This window comes from Psammomys obesus, unplaced genomic scaffold (assembly GCF_907164565.1).
Source record: "Psammomys obesus unplaced genomic scaffold, mPsaObe1.curated_primary_1811, whole genome shotgun sequence".
NCBI lineage: Eukaryota > Metazoa > Chordata > Mammalia > Rodentia > Muridae > Psammomys > Psammomys obesus.
In genome coordinates this window covers 196249-210468 of record NW_026590172.1, presented here as the reverse complement: position 1 = coordinate 210468, position 14220 = coordinate 196249, and the positions used below count along the sequence as shown (strand labels likewise).

Here is a 14220-nt window from a genome sequence, read left to right as displayed (position 1 = left end):
TGTGCAAGGACAGACTGCTGGATCTTCCACACATACAGCACGCCCCTGCAGGGACAATTCTGCCCCTCCCATCAAAGGGACAGGCCAACTGTGTGGCTTTAGCAGGGACAGTCAACTGCTATAAAGGGATGCTTATCAGGAAGGAAACCCTTTTGCACACAAAACAGAACTTTGCAAAAGGGCGGTGGGTTTCTTTTTTTTTTTTTTTTTTTTTTTTTTTAAGGGTCTCCAGTAGCAGAGGCAGGCTTCAAGCTCACTATATAATCACAAATAACCTTGAACTTCTGATCCTTGTCTCCCGAGAGCTAGGTTTACAGGCGCGCACCATCACAGCCTGTTTATGTGGTGCTGGGCGTGGAACAGAGTTCACCCCGAGCTGCACCTCCAGCCAGCAGAAGGCTTTCTAAAGTCTGCACACCGAGAGCTGTGTTCTAGGGTCTGACAGTTCTGTTTTCATGCACCAGGTCCCTGCATCTTGTCCTCCTGCAAATGGGACAACAGGGACATTTTTATACTTGACTTCTGTCTTCTTTCCCTTGTTCTGTCTCCTCCTCCTTTAGCTACTACCTCCCCAATTCTGGCATCGTCAAGGGCACTTGCATGCACCCGTGCTTACTGCCCAGACAGACAGAATGCCAACACTGCCCTGACTTCCTGACTTCCTGGGTCACCAGCCACTTCTTTCAGAGCTGTGGTCCTTTCTATCAACCTCATCCTAAAACAGCCTTTCCTTTCCTGGCCTGTCATCCCCTCCTCTCTTGCAGGCCCACCAGTGGGGCTCTCCCAAGGAGGCGCCCAAGAAGCCATGGCCAACCAGGCAGCCTGGTGCTGCTGCTTCGATGCCTGCCAGTGTCTGTCCTGATACCTGCAGGAACAAACCCCCCACCAGTGCGTACCTGACTTGCCACCAGGTATCATTATAATTAGTCACTGTAATTGAAGCTGAACACAATTAATTACATAATTTTTGAAGTGTTCAAGTTTAATTCCATTAGAATTACATCATGAAACCAGGGAATTACACTGGATTACCAAGAAAAAGCAAACAGGGATGAATAAAAGAAACCCCAGGCTGACTCCCTGCACACCTGACTCACATCCAAGGCTGAAGCCGGGAGCCCATCACCACACCCGCTTTGAATAAGCCACTGGCACCCAGCCAGCTGGGTACCATCAGGACCGACCTCTGAAAGAGCCCATACCCTGCACCGCTAACAGGGCCACAGGCCACTGATATTCCGTGTCACCATGACACTGAAGACCCTTCCCTCTGAGGAAGGGCAGGCTGTCATGGATGCCATTCTCCAACCTGTTTTTCTGGCCCAAATGGGCCACTCAACTGTCCCATTTCTGTCATGGCCTCGCCCCAAATGGCAAGCTTAGGTCCATTTAATCTGGATGGGCTCTGGCCTGAGCTTCTCTCCCCCACCCCCAACATCTCCTGGGGACTCCCAAACCACGACCTACACCCAGTCCTACTCCTTGCTGTCCTCTTGCCGCGGTCCACCCTTTATATGGAGCTTCTGGAGGAATATTTTGCAATGCAAATCTAAGCCTTCAACTCTCATCTTCAGTTTAGAAATCAGTTGTTTCTCCAGGTCTCAGAACAGACTCTCCTTCCTGGGCTGTGCTGCTGAAGAGTTTAAGTTAGCTTGGGTATAACTCCATTTTGAAATAAAGAGCCATCTTGACTGGAACTGAATTCAGGTACCAGGAAATATCAAAGAATGTACACTTGGCAGAAAACAAAGTTAACTCTCCTAGCAACAGCCTCCAGGAAATATCACAGAATAAATACTTTATAGAAAATAGAGACAATTTCCCTGTCAATAATCAATGAGAATCCGTTGGGAAAATTCTCCCCAATGTTTAGTTCAGAAGAATAGTCATTGTGATTATATGCCTTACCCACTGTGATTATGTGCCTCAGAGAAGGTCACCTCGCCCCTCTAACTTTTACCTAATCCTGTAATGTCAAGGCATATGCCCCCCCCCCACAGTTTTCTGTCATAGAAACATGTGCCCCCTTGCTTGCTGTCATGGAAACCCGCTGCTTGCAGTCTTTCCCTTTAAAAACCCTGCTCACTCAGAGCTCGGGGTCCCACTTCTCTATCGCTGCTGACCCAGTGAGACTTGGGTCCCGAGTTCGACTGCTCTCGTAATAAAGCTCTCTTGCAATTGCATCGAGTCGTCTCCTGGTGATCTCTGAGGGTCCCGTGAACCTGGTATTACACTGCAAGCCCTGCTCCATCCATCCAGTACCCTGGGTGAGCCCCGCGTCACTCCCCTCTTCATCTAGTCTGTTTCACCTACAAGAATGTAGGCTCCTGAGGGGCAGGAATTCCTTGTGGCTCTAGAATATAGCCCAGCCTAGCACAAAGAGGCAGGATGTCTGAATACCGACTCAGCAAGTAGTTAGAGGAGGAGGCAGGGCCTGTTCTTCAGAATCACCTGCCCCTGCACCTGACACACAGGGTACTCTGTCATGAGATCTCTCACCAGCAGCTCAGGGGCTTACTTCACATCAAAAATGTCTGAGGCAGTCAGACACCAAGAGATACGCTTGAGAAGCGTGTGCTGGGCTGGAGAGATGGATCCACTGTTAAAGCCTTATGAGCATGAGAGCCCAAGTCTGACCCCAGAACTCACAGAAGAGGCCAATGTGCGAAGCACACCTATAATCCCTGTGCTGGAGAGGTGAAGATGGGAGGGTCCCTGAGGCTCACCAGCCAGCCAGCCTCCTTGGTAGCTCCAGCCAGTGAGAGACCCTGTCACAAAGGCCACGGTATAGAGCCAGGCTGGTGGCACATACCTGTAACCCCGGCACAGGAGGCAGAGGAAGGGGGATCTCTTGAGTTCAAGGCCAGCCTTGTCTAGAGTATGTTCCAGGACAGCCAGGGCTACACAGAGAAACCCTGTCTCGGGGAGGGAAAAGTATATGGCATCTAAGACATGACAGCCAACGCTGTAATTTAGTTCCCACATGTACATGCACAAACTCTCTCTCTCTCACACACACACACACACACACACACACACACACACACACACGTACACACACAGAGAAACAGCCCAAGCAACCTGTGGAAAATACAAGCTGATCAAACAAAACAAATTCTTTTACTCAAACACACTGTTATTTCCAAAACCAACACATTCCGCATATTTTCTCTTTATTTTTTTATGTTTTTCTTTTCCTAATTTCATCATTTTGTAACAAACCACTGTCATCCCTAACCCCAATCAAGGTCTGCGGGATGGAGCGCCAGGCAAGGGTACCTGCTGCCACGCACGACAACCAAAGTTTAGCCCCTGGAAGCCAAGGAGTAAAACAAAAGAAACAGCTTCCAAAAGTTGTCTTCTTCCTTACACATACGCTGTGCTGCGCACTCTCCTATACACACACAAAAGCAGCAAATGTAAAATATGTCAAGCACATCAGTTACCCAGAAGCTCCAGTCCCGGTGAGAAGCCACCAAGACAACTAAGATGTAGAGTGTCTCCGAGACCACGATGCGTCTCTGCAGACAGATGGCCACCCACAGAGCTCTCAGAAAGTCAGTCACTGTGAGCTAAAAAATGGATAGCCTGCAAGATGCCGTCCCAAGGCTATGTGACCCCACAGCAGCACTACATTGTCCTGCCTTCCAGGGTCTGGGAAAGAGGCAGCTCTAGCCTGGGCCAACACAAGTTACACAACAGTACACACAGCAACTCCCTTCCCAACACCCAGATTCACAGCAGCCACAGTCTCTCCCCAAAACTCATCCAGCATAGCTGTGCGTGCACACGTATGCATAGATACATGGGATGAGGACATGGTGCCTCATCCATTCGGAAGGAGGGCGCCTCTCCGCCCCAGACGCCTGACGAGGTCTGTAAACGAGAGCAGCATCTTAGGCAGTGCTTCTTCCAGCGGTGAGGAGGTGCAGAGTGTCACATCGACAGTAAGTCTACCTGAGGTGGGGACTGAAGTCTCAGGACGAGGAAAGGGCAGGTTCCACAGCACACGCCCTGTGGGGCGGCCTAAGCAGGCCCACCCCTCCCAGCTACACTAAACCACACAACCCAGAACCCTTCTCAGGCAGCATGTAGGAGTACCCAAGACTTCAGCTACAAGCTGCTCTCCCAACACAGTGGAATCTGTAAATCCTCCACAGAGCTGTGTACAGACGCCATGGAATAAACCAAGGGCCTAAGCCATGACCTGCTAGTGCTCAGTGCCCAGGAAATGAGAGCTGGCAGCAGGGAAAAATAAACTCCCCTGCCCCGTCACTAGCAGGCATCAGCTGGCACAGTTAGGAAGGCCATCCTGTGAGCAGCCTGCCCCTTCCCTTCTCATTCCGTTTACAACATGGGAGCCCCTAGATCCAGAGCCGGAAAAGTTACCGTGAGGGACACAGAGCACACCAAGTTCAAACCCTAACACTTCAAAAATAAGATGCGCAAATAAAGAAACTTCACCCGCCCCATCTCCAACAAGAATAGACTGGTCTCTCTCCCCTCTCCTCCCCTCTCCCCTCCCCTCTCTTCCCCCTTCTTCCTCCCTCTTCCCTTCCTCCATTCCTCCCTTTTGCTGTCCCTCTGCCATTGGTACCGGGGACTGAACCCTGCGCCTCCCACATGCTAGAGCTCTATGCTCTATGCTGAAATACGATTTGGCAGAATTCTCAAGCACTAATCAAAGCTGCCAAAGTATCTCCCATGGGCTTCAAACTCTGAGTCTCAATCCATCCCCCTACTGAGGACCAACCTTTTGCCCAGACATTTAACACAGGAGTCCCCCAAACTCCATAACTACCCCAAGTAATGAAGCTTCTTCCCTTTGCTGGCCCCTCCTCCCTCCCTGCCCCTACAACGGCAGCCCACACCCTCCCTGGGCCACCCTGCTCCTCTTGCATCCCACCGGCCGCTCTCGCTGCCCAGACCCACGTGAGCATTTGCTTGTACAGCCAGACAATGATGTCACCAGCACAGGAATACCCTAGGTGGTGCTTTCTTGGGGTGATGAGAAAGCAGACAGTGTGGGCTCTGAGGACCGCTGCTCTGACCAGGACTGGTGGGGTGCCAGGCCCACCACAGCTTCTGGTGCAACACATCCCTCCGGCCCAGACACCCAGACCTGCGCACTTCCAGCTCTGTGCCTGCCCTGACATTTGCTGGGTTCTAACTGGACAGAGCACCTTCCTTGCCATGTGCTGGAAACACCCTCCTTTCAGGCTGCAGGTAGACTTGACAGCAAATCTCTAGCATAAAACTGTTCTGTCCAATTTTATTTAAGTGGATGTTTAGGGATCTGGAGACAGGCTCAGTTAGTAGCGCTTGCCTGGCATGCATGAAGTCATGCATCCCCAGCAAGGGGGATACATAGATCTGAACCAACATGTTCAAAGAAGGAAATTAATAAATGGGAATAGAAATCAAGCACATTCCTTCAGTGGGTTTCCAGGCACAGTCATTTTAATAGAACTTTCCTACCTTCTACGACATTAAGAACCAGATCTCAGCTGGACTGTAGTTCAGTGGTAGAGTGTTTGCTCAGCATAAGCAAAGCCCAGGGTTCAATTCCCAGCATTGAAGGAGGAAGAAAAAAAAATCAGTTTTGCATTCTAAAATTAAGTGGTGCGAGATCCCAGCAGAGCATGGCAAGGCTGACTCCTGTGCAAGGTCCCTGCCCTCAGGCTTTCCACCTGTGCAAGGCCCAGGAGAGTGTGACAGACGGTGGGGTGTAGACCCTGAGGTGGACAGCAGACGCCTGGTTTGTCAGGCTGGCTAGGTGCTGCCCCAGCATGAGAGAGATGGGGAGTAGCACTTGAAAGAGAGCCCCCGAGCCCCCAGCCAATCAGTAACTGTCTCCCAGGAGCCCCCACACCCATACTTGGCCTTCCTTGCCCATTCCCCACCAGTGGATTTCTGTGAGCTCCCTGCAGCCCCAGGCACACTATCAAAGCCTCCTCCTGGCCACTCAGCCTGCTTCCTCCTGAAGGGAGTGTGCCTCTCCTCCAGTCGGGAAGGAAAGCATGCAATCAGGCTGAACCCTCAGATGACGTCCAGAGAGAGCATCACCGGAGAATGTCCACAAACCAGCAAGTTCTGGGTTTGCTCCTGCTGGAATGAAAGGCTTGCATGCCGTGGAGACAGACATCCATCAGGAATTCTGTCTGCCAGTCTGGAGAACTCAGTCTCCATCCCGCACCACAACTAGCTGCTGCAGGTATCTACCGACAGGCACCAAGAAAATCGACAGTCTGAGAAGACTCATCAGGCAAGCCCACCTGCTGCGGATTCCACCCTGCTTCAAATGGACAGCTCTGAAACGAGCTAAGATTATAAACTCAGGTCCTGAGCATTAGAAAAGACAGTCTCACCAGCAATAAACAACCCCCAAAGTATGTGTGGGGTGTGCGTGTGTATGCGCGCGCGCGCGCGCACACACACACACACACAAAGATTTCATTAAAGTATCACTAAACGGTGGGATGACAGCACACACACCAACACGAAGCCATGTGAAACAATCGCACACACTTCTAACTCCCCTGACAATGACCTCCAGCCATAACTGGCAACATCCTTCCTTCCCAATCCCATGTCGGCTGACAAACCATGATAGCACGGTTGAGGGCAGCAGTGGACAAGGGTGGCACAGAAAGGCAATTCCTTCACTCCAGGACACAGTACCGTGGCAGAGCAGAGCCACACCTCGGCTCCCTGGGCTCGCTGCTGAGGCTGTGAGGACCCCGTCACCTGAGAGAGGACCACTTCAGCAGCCGGGCTCCCCTTCTGGCTCCAGGGTCCCCACACTTGCCTACCGAGCAGAAACATGATCCCAACCTGAACCTGTCTCCCACTTGGCTAGAGGAGAGGCGAGCACGAGCTGTTGCGAAAGCAAGGAACTGAGGTAAAACTGGAATAAGCGAGTCAGTGAGTGAGCACTCTCTCACTGCTTCCATGCAGCTCCCACGGCCATGAGCCTCTGTCCCAAGCCTCGCAGCTGACACGGAGCGGAACTCCCGGCTCTGCTCGGGATCTCAGGTCTGTGTGCTGGGCACCTCCTCACCCCCGTGGGCTGCTCTTGGTGAAAGCAGTCCAGAGGAACCACACCAGCTCAAGTTCTAGACCAACTAGCATGACGAAAAACAGAAAGGAAAGAGCACAAGTCTGGAGGTGAGACGATCTGCTAGAACCACAGCCCCTGGGAGGCAGAGGCAGGAAGATCAGGAGTTGAGAGGCATGCTTGGCTATACAGCCAGTTCAGGCCAGTCCAAAATCCTGTCTCAAAACATAAAGTGGCTGGTTATGACAGCACACTCTGGTGATATTTGCTGAAGAAGCAGAGAGAAGAGGGTCAAAATATAAAAGAATAGGCTGGGCAGCAAAATAGCTTAACAGGTAAAAGTCCCTGTCACAGAAGCCTGCAGACTGAGTCTGGTCCCCAGAACCCACAGCTGCAAGAGAAGACACCTGAGAGCTGTCCTCCAACCTACCCACACACACCAGGGACACACTTCACACAGTAAATAACGGTTTTTTAAAGAAAAGAAAAAAGAAAAAAAAAATCTGTATATTTGTTTCACCAGTATCTGTCATGCCTTATGAAATGACGCAAGAAAATGATGATCAGAGCAAAAGAATGTAGCTGTCTCCAAGAGGGGAAAAACCCTTTCCTAACCTCATCAATAAAAAAATTTTTAAAAAAAAATTGTAATGTCCAAGTCTCTCAAGTAGTGATTTAAATTTTCTCTTATATCTTATCTTGTAAAAATCTCAAAATAAGTTCCACAAATACTCAGTTTAAAAATAAAAACAAAACAGTTGTCATAACACTGACGACAGGCCTGGCAGGGCAGGAGCAGGGCAAGAAGTGACAGGCAGAGGGACAGAGCTCGGGGCTGCCTTGGGAAGGCCAAGGGCGGCTCCCAGTAGCCCCTGCTTACCCAACCACCCTAAGGCCCTGCTGAGGTTCCAGGCTCCCGGCTCTTGAAAAACAAGTCTGCCTTCCAGGCCCAGAGAGCCGGCTCACCCAGCAAAGGACACACCACCACACCTCTCTCAGAGCCACACGGTAGACAACCTCACTCCCAAGCTGCCCACTGCCCTTAGCTCTTACAACATGTTCAACAAATTAATTTAATTTTTAAAATACGAATCTGCCTTCTGTGTCATTTGCTAACTTAAAAAAACTGTGTGTATGTGTGTGTGTGTGTGTGTGTGTGTGCGTGCGCGCTCACACACTCACTACAGAGGTTGGGGGGAAGGTGCTGTCTGCCTCTCTCCATCTGCAGCTTATTTTTTGAGACAGGTCTCTCAGGGCACCTGAAACTTTTAGGCTCACCAGGGAACTGTGGGGACAGCCTGCCTCCTCCCCATAATCTGGAGTTCCAGCATGCTGCTTGCCCCATTTTCAAGAACTGCTGAGGGTTAGACCGGGTGCTTTTGCTCTCACTTGCTGCGCCTCCTCCCCAGCCCCATTTGACTAACTTTCATCAAGCCATTTGCAAGAGTCAACAGGAAGGAAAACAGTAGTAAACCAAAGTACTCATAGGTCCAAAAGAACAGTCAAGTAATGGCACTTAAAATCAGTTCACACGCTTTTGAGTCTTTAAAACGTCCAACTGTGTTAGAAAACAAGGGTCAGGATTTACTGGCTTACTCTGTTCTTTTGGGGGACCTCACCTAGCCCAGGCTGCCCTCACACTGTGTGTGCGGAAGGACACTGAACTTCTGACCATCCTCCATCCTCATCTACCTCCCCAGGACTGGGGTTTACAGGTGTGCCCCGTGGTGCTGGGTGTGGAACGGCACTGGGCACTCCAGCAACTACCCTGCTTTCTCAGTCATGACTCTATTCATATGCCGGACAGATAAGCTCTGAGAGCCTCTTCCATCTTAAAAAAAAAAAAAAAAAAGCTGTCAGCACCCACATACATGTTAATGACAGAAAGAATGGCATTCCGCTGCTCGGCATTTTGCAATGTTCACTTAAAAAAGCTAATTTGTCCGTTTGTCTCTCCCTTAACCAAACTCGGGGGTGCCTTGCCAGCAACCATGGGCAATTTTTAGTGTTAACTGCATTTCCTTACCGAGAAGAACAGCGGCAACTCTACAGCGTCAGTCAAGGCAGCATGAAAAAGAACCAGCTCCTGGCAGTTCAGAGTTTAAGCTCTGGTAATTTCCTCCAGCATTAAAATCAAACACTGGAGAGCACTCGATTTCAAACAAGGGTGAAGGGAGGCAGCCTGGGCTGCAGACTCGAGTCTCACAAAGGTGTGGCCTGCTTTAATGGAAGGAAGCAGGAGCTGGCCTCGTACTGAGTCTCCTGCAGGGCTGTGCTATCCCTGCAGGAGGGAGGTGGCCTCTGGGCTGAACCTTTCCTCTCACAGAAAGACACCCCTCCAACCCCACATCCTCCTACCCCATTTCCCATGGCCCAGGCTCTATCAGACACAAAAATCCTGCCAAATGCCTGCCGCCTCCAATAGTAAGAGAAAAAATCAGATGAAATTGAAAACATTGACATCTTTTATTTACTCTAAGTGTTTCAGTGCTGGGAATGCCACCTTTTGATTCTCATATGCTAGGCCATCCACCTACTGCCACCCACAGCCCTAAAATCTTTTGTTGGTCCGTTTTTCAGTCAGGTATTGCTATGTGGACTAGGCTGGCCAAAAACTCACATTTACCTGCCTCAGACTGTCGAGGGCTGGGGACTGAAGGGGTGCACCATCAGGCCAGGCACAGACTTAAAATTTTGAAGAGGTTTACAACAAAGTAGACATCTTTCAAGAAGCCATGTTCACCCTCGGACTCTTTCAACTGGGTCACTTCCTGTGCACACGGTGTGCCCAGCACTGTTCAGGGACTCGGAGGCATCTGGGAAGCTCCACGGAGGCCAACAACACAGGGTCCCTCAGTCCCAGGTCCCTTCCTGTAAAGGCGCTCCCTTCCCTGGCAAACAATGCTCTCTTCAATTTTCTCAGAACCCAGCTTCAATAGCGAGGCACGGCGAGCTAAGTACAGTGGTCCCGTTTGTAATGTTAGTCCTGGGAAGGGGGCAAGGCAGGAGGACTGTTGTGAGTTTGAGGCCAGCTTGCACTCTCGAGACCCTAACAATAAATAATTTTAATAACAATTAAATTATTATAACAATAATAACTTTAAAGTGGGACCCAGTGCAGGTCAGGAAAGCCGAAACTGTGAGCAAGACCAACAACTCCAAGTGATCCTTGGAGACACCGGGGAACTGCACACACCGGAGAACCTGGCAGACAAGGAGGAGCTTTCAGGAGCACACTCGCAGAAACTGACACAGAAGGCTGTCTGAAAGCTCAGGGGACGCTGGCGCTGCTCTGTTGGTGAGATCCACCCAGACCAACTTAATTTCCTTAAGGCTCTCAGAGAAAGATGCTATCATTACAGATAGCATTTTTAGGCAAACTAATTTGTCCCTGAACTCAAATCACCATCAAGCTATCACAAAATGTATGATACGCTGGGATCAAAAAAAGAAAGAAAGAAAAAAAAAAAAAAAAGACATGGATGAGCCAAGAGTAGAGATGTGCGCCTGTGACCCCAGCACTCAGTACGCTAAGGCAGGAGGATCTCTGAGTCTGAGGCCAGCCTGGACTGTGAAGCGACCCTGTCTCAGAGAAAACATAAAGTGGCCAGTTGTTGCCTCTGAGATCCTTTTTCCCTCAGACATGACCAGGACGTCCAGGTAAACAGTAATGTGGGGCCAGGAGAGGCTGTGGGCCTCTCTTCAAATGTCACCAACAAAGTGAACAAGCACTGGCAGTCAGTGCCCCTCCGGTGGCTGCGGCCAGGCTCACGCACAAGAATCCAGGGGTACCTCCTGGTTCCTATTAGACCAGAACTGCTGGCGTGTTCACACTCACTCGTGTGCTCCTTACACAAAACAAAGCTTCCAGGTTCTTTTGAATGGTTAAAATACGTTAAAATAAGATTAAGGGTCTGGTTTAAACAATCAGAGGCAGGGGAATTTCAACTGAAACCAAAACTATCTCTCCAAGGCAGCAATAACCCAGAGTTTCAGACAAAACAAAAAGACGAGGTAGACACATTTCTGCCACTGACAATGACTAATAAAAATCATACTTTTCTTGGGAAGGGCAATTATACTTTAAAGCTACGTATTAAATTTCAAATACATTTAAAATAATTCCTATAGTCACTTACGATCCTACATATGAGAATAACCTACTACAGTAACTTCACAGAGCATCTGTGTTATAGACCAGCAAGATTTTTGTAAACTATAAAAGGAACCAAGAGTGAAAATGGAGCCTAGCTCTGGAGGTTCTTCATATATGGTGAAATTTCTCCTAAAACAATTACAAAGTTTCCCTAACAAACATTCCATCCGTTCACAGAGACTCAGACTCTGTGTCTGGCTTTGTTTTCTCTGCAACCTCAAGAAAAGCCATCAACAAGCTCCCACACACTCCCAGGTTTCTCTGCCTTGACTGCCAGCTGAGAAGGGGCTTTTACAGGACTAAGTGGCTTGGGCGCGGTGGGGCTGCAGACTGCAGGTGGGCACGCTGGGCTCAGGAGAGAGTAATTCTCGAGAAGACAGAGCTGTGTGTGTCCCTCCCAACTTAGTTAGACCTGAGTGTTCAAGAAGACACAGGCCAAGGAACTTCCACGGACCCAACCTCATCAAGAACGGCAACATTTATTTCATCTTTGCACTGACTTGTGCCTTTAAAAAAAAAAAGGTTTCACCCAGGCAAAAGCTTTGAGCAACTGATAATAGCCCGTCCCACACGGGTCTCTTAAGATGCCCATATTTAAAGAAGCGAGAAAAGATCGGCACAGGGGTGCCCCGCATCCTCTGTTTACTCTTACCCTATGAAAGGCACTACGTGAGACTGTAGCTGAAATCACATGCTCACTACAAAGGGCAGCGTCAGTGTCGGCCTGCTGCAAACGCACATAAACACACAAACGTGGGCGCTTCCATAGTGGGGACAGACAGAAGCAACCAGAACACGGACTTGCAGCAAAACCTGAATTCGTTTTCTGACTTGGGAAGAGAACATTTTCAAAGTTCACTTTTGCAGAGGATTCTCAAGAAAAGAACATGTCACACTATAATGAAAACACCCCAAAGGGATACAGCCACAAGCAGGCCCTGTTTGTTCCCCCAAACATTGAGAGCTCCACTAATCTGAAAACAAGTTACAAGAGTTAAATATGCCTCTGCTCAAACATGTACTTAAAAGATAAACTTATACAATGGTCTTTTTCTTATTTTAAAAAAAAAGTTTCTTTTTTACAAGTCTGGGAGAGGATCAAAACTTGTTCAACTAGTCTTAGCGACACTAGGGCACTCTAAGTTTGTGCCCCACGAGCCTTGGTTGCGGATGAGAAAGGAAACAGGCCTGTTTTCAGAAACTCTTCAGGGACAGACATCCACTCCAGTTCCCAAGGCGGCCTTAGGAAGCAGGGGACTAAGAACACAGCCTGCCAGAAGCTGAGGAGGTGCGGGGCCTGCAGCACCCTTCCTGAGACCTGAACTACGCTTCCGGAGTCACCTGAAAACTCCCACCCGACCACAGGAGGGAACCTCACATCCACTCAGAACCCCTGGATCAGGCCCCAGATGAAGGAGCAGTCCTGGCTCACTCGGCCTTTGTCACTCCTCGTTCAAGCGAGGGCTTTCAAACCTGCCATCAGTGACACAGTTGGAACCACTGGAGGCCAAACGGTTTATCTACCAAACGGCAACAGACTGTAACCAGAACAGTGCTTAAACAAAGACGTTGGTTTGTTGTTGTCTTAAGCTCAACATAAAGTTCATTCACGTCAACCTCAGGGAAACTTTCAATAAAGCCATCTGCTTACACGTCCTCAAGATGACCCCCTAAAGTTCATCAATGTGGGGGGGGGGGGGACGACGCTGATATCCACCACTTTCATAAAAATCTACTAATTCTCAAGAAACCAAATCTTTTTTTCTGGTCTTCTTTGGGAATGCTCAATAAAGGAGCTTTATCCTGATATTGAACTAGGATGTGACGTGGGGGCAGTGAATATTAAGGTTTGTTTCTTAAAATTCCACAACGGGTTTTACAGTGTGCACAGGAACTAAATTATGGTAAAAGGGAGCTATTTTTACTAAAATAGGGTAGACCAATTAATCAAAAAATGTCATCCGGCCGCGTTCATTACGTTCAGGGATCTAATTTACACAACAGTCTGTGGAGTAATCCATTTCAGTCAATAAATACTCAAACTTCTTTAAGTTTTAATCTTATCGGAAAAAAAATATTTCACATAGTCTTCTAGTTAAGAGAGAAACAGGAGGAAATTTCATAACGAGTGTGAGTCGGCTTTAACGTCCTCACGTAGGCAAGGGAAGAAGCAGCAGGCTCAATTAAAGTTGTTTCACTCCACTCGGGTTCGTTTAATCCGGCCGGCCCCGTTTCCCATAGGCCTCCGTGTGGAGTTCGTTTGTTTAGGACTGCGAGGGTGCTAGGGGTTAGCAGATCTCTCCAGTCCTCCGGGTGAGCAAAGTTCACCCAAGTTCATGTTCAAGCACTTCAGAGTTGGGAGCAAAGGCAGTTAGTTCCCAAAGCTGTTACAGAACATCACACACAAAGACACACACGCACACAGACACACAGACACACACAGCGCCAGGCTGCGGCCGTGCACCACAGACTGCCCCTCTCTCTGCGTCCCCAGTGACCAAAGCTCTGAGGGCTCCTTGGCCGCTCACCTTCAGCGTGGCTCCGGCCACGCACAACATCCACCTGGCAGGGTCCCGGGGCTGTCCAGGCGCGGGGAGAGCGGAGCCAGCACGAGCGGGGCCGCCGGGGGCGGGCGGCGGGGACCCACAGCCGGGCCCCGCGCGGTCCAGCGGGGCCGCCGGGAGCGGGCCGGCCGCGCGCTGCATGGCTCCCGGGGCCGCGGCGGAGAGGACGGAGCAGCCTCCGCGGGAGAGCGACGGTCACCGGGGCAGCGCGGGCGGTGCCTGACGCGCGGCCGGCGTGCTCGGCGGAAAGTTGCAGCCGTCCCCCCGCGCCCGCCCGCCCCCGGGGCCGACCCCGCGCGCCCCCGCCGGCCGAGTTCTCCCTCCGCGCGGGCGGGCCGGTCCGCTCCGCTGTCCCCCCGCCGCTCACACACAAAAGAGCGCGCCGGCCCCGGGACGTAAACAGGCGGAGGGGGAGGCGGTCCCGGCGGGCGCCCGGGAGCCGT

General features: G+C 50.4%; 1 protein-coding gene across 1 annotated transcript in view; it reads right to left on the bottom strand.

Annotated features, from left to right (window-relative positions):
- Nucleotides 1–13933, bottom strand: part of Cux1 (cut like homeobox 1) — a 221838-nt gene extending 207905 nt beyond the window's left edge. The window contains exon 1 of the mRNA XM_055606622.1: nucleotides 13742–13933. Within this exon, the coding sequence (XP_055462597.1) occupies nucleotides 13742–13918 (177 nt within the window). The 5' untranslated portion in view covers nucleotides 13919–13933. The remainder of the gene's footprint in view (nucleotides 1–13741) is intronic.
- Nucleotides 13934–14220: the final 287 nt, after the last annotated feature.